Source organism: Petaurus breviceps, unplaced genomic scaffold, assembly GCF_028583685.1.
Source record: "Petaurus breviceps papuanus isolate PSGF00001 unplaced genomic scaffold, PetGlider_PUasm1.0 558, whole genome shotgun sequence".
NCBI classification, from domain to species: Eukaryota; Metazoa; Chordata; class Mammalia; order Diprotodontia; family Petauridae; genus Petaurus; species Petaurus breviceps.
The window spans coordinates 537,539-540,080 of NW_027186376.1; the positions used below are offsets into that span (position 1 = coordinate 537,539).

The following is a 2,542-nucleotide window of genomic DNA, read 5'->3' on the forward strand; positions in this document are numbered from 1 at the left end:
CTTTCGGGAGATTTTTAAAAGCATTTGTCTCTCCCCTTTCGCCGGTGGCCGAGAATCGTGGCCGGAGTTGGGGGAAGAGAAGAGAACAGAGAGAAACACAGCATCGAGCGTCCGGGCGGGGGAGGTCACGTGACACGGGCGGAGGCGTACAGAGGCAGGTGGGGAGAGATGGCGTCACTGATGCCGCGCAGTATAAGAGGCTCGAGCGGGGGCGCCGCCGCCATCTTCACGCCTGTCCCGCCAGAGAGTAGTGTCTGCCCATCGTGTGCTCGCCGCCCTCTCCGGCCCTGCGCTCGGCTCGCCGCGACCCTCCCCCCCGACGCCCGCCATGGCGTTCTAGAGGCGACAGCGCCTGCGGCAGCATCGGCCCTTGCAGCGGCGGCGGCAGCAGCTCCGGGCTCTGCAGCGGCAACCTCCAGCGGCGAAGCCATGGCGTGAGTGGGGGATGGGCCGGGGCGGGGCGCATCTGGCCGCCCGGGCTTTGATTAGCCGCCTGTTGCAGACGTGTCACTCGCTGTGTGTCAGTGACTACGTCTTTTCTGTCCTCGGTGACTTAAAAGTCGTGTTCGGGGAAAGGCGCGCATTCCTCACCCCCCCCATTTATGTTTTTTGTCCCGACCCCGCCTTGGGGGAAGACGAGAAGCTCCCGCCCCCTCTTCCGGAAGGAGGGCCCGGCGAGCGCGCTGCCCGCCCCAAACGTGGCAGGGCAGGAGACAAGATGGCGGCCGCTTCCGCGTCGGGGGGCGGGGGCACGCGGAGGGGCCGCGGCGTGAGTCAGCCTGGGCCCCCCGCGGGGCGGGGCGGGGGCGGGGCGGTGCCTCCGGCCTCTTAAGGACAGCAGGGGGAGAGGCCCCCCGCCCTTCCCCACCCGGAAGCGGCCTCACCCCCCCCTGCCGGGGGAGGGGACCACCCGTGCTGGGGGAGGGGGCCACCCGTGCCGGGGGAGGGGGCCCTGGTGGGGGAGGGGGGCCGGGCCGCCCCCGGGCACCGGGCTCACGGTGCCGGGCGCGGGGTTCTTGCAGGCTTTTCCAGGCATCTAGCAGCAGCACTGCTGTCACCCACGACAACGACGCCCGCGACTCCTCGGCCTTCCCCCGCCCGCCCCGCGCCCCGCAGCATGACGGAGATGAGCTTCCTGAACAGCGACTCGTTGTGGGGGGACTTGCTGTCCCCCTTCGGCCAGTCAGGCTCGGGGGCTGAGGAGGGCCTGAGCCCCCTCGATAACTACCTGGAGGAGGCCAAGCCCTTCAAGCCGCACGGGCTCCCCGGCGAGCCCGCCAAGGCCGCCTCTTCCGAGTGGCTGTCTGTGGATGGCTGGGTCAATGCCGCCGACTGCGGCCAGGGTGAGCTGGGGGCCGGGGGAGGGGGAGGGTGGGGGAGGGGCAGCCGGCCCCGGCGTCCAGTCACACCCCTCTCCCCCCTTGGTCTTGCAGAGGATGCCTTCTCAGGCATGGACTGGATGGTGGAGAAAATGGATCTGAAGGAGTTCGATTTCGATGCCTTGCTGGGCATGGATGACCTGGAATCCACCTGCTCCGACCTCATTGCCACGTTGGAAGACACCTGTGATCTGTTCGACCCCTTGGCCGCTAATAACAGAGAGTCCCCTGCAACAGTAAATTCATTTGGCCGCTTCCCTGAAACTCTGCTTGAGCCCGAGCCCTCCCATCAGTCTTTTCCTTTTTCTCTAAGGGCCCTGACCTCCACACCAGACCTTTCTTTTAGTTTAGACCTAGGTAGTGAAGTGGATGTCTTGGAAGGAGACAGAAAACCAGAGGCTGTTTATGGGTTGATGCCCAAGGACATCAAGGAGGAAGACGCCCCCTCAGACAATGATAGTGGAATTGGTATCTGTACGAGCCCCGAGTCCTACCTGGGCTCTCCCCAGCACAGCCCCTCCACTTCCACAGCTTCTCTGACTGAGAGCCAGCCCTCTGCCCACCCCAAACCTTATGACCGTCCCCTTGAGGACAAGAAAGAGAAAAAGGTAGATAAAAAGCTAAAGAAAATGGAACAGAACAAAACTGCTGCCACACGTTACAGGCAGAAAAAGCGGGCAGAACAGGAGGCCTTATCTGGGGAGTGCAGAGAGCTGGAACAGAAGAACGAAGCTCTGAAGGAGAAGGCAGATGCCCTGAGCAAAGAGATTCAGTATTTGAAGGACTTGATAGAAGAGGTCCGGAAAGCCAAGGAAAAGAGGAGAAGTCCCTAAGTTGTTGGGTAGTCAGATACTTTTGTTTGTGTATATATGGGAGTCTTGTGCTGTCTTGTTCAATAAATTATTTTGTAGTAAAAGTGCAACTTGGTGGTTCCAATGTGCTTTGTTAATGGAGGTGGGTTATCTGTAGCTTGTATTTGTGAGGAGAGAACCAACAGAAAGGATTCCCACTGAATTAGCTGGTTTGGGGATAAGGAGGGAAGAGCGAACCTTGTCTGGTCACAAACTTTGTGTGGTTGTTGAAGTATCTGCTTGTGACCGTGGTTATGTGTGACTGGGTAAGTTAAGTTTTTCTGAGGCGTAATCTCAACTGTGAAAACCTGA

General features: G+C 60.8%; 1 protein-coding gene across 1 annotated transcript; it reads left to right on the forward strand.

Annotated features, from left to right (window-relative positions):
- The first annotated feature begins 204 nt into the window (after positions 1–204).
- Positions 205–2,301, forward strand: ATF4 (activating transcription factor 4). Its single transcript, XM_069102852.1, has 3 exons — positions 205–434; positions 1,023–1,343; positions 1,434–2,301. Exons 2-3 carry the CDS (start codon positions 1,118–1,120, stop codon positions 2,210–2,212), a joined length of 1,005 nt encoding a protein of 334 aa, XP_068958953.1. The 5' UTR covers positions 205–434; positions 1,023–1,117; the 3' UTR covers positions 2,213–2,301.
- The last annotated feature ends 241 nt before the right edge of the window (positions 2,302–2,542 follow it).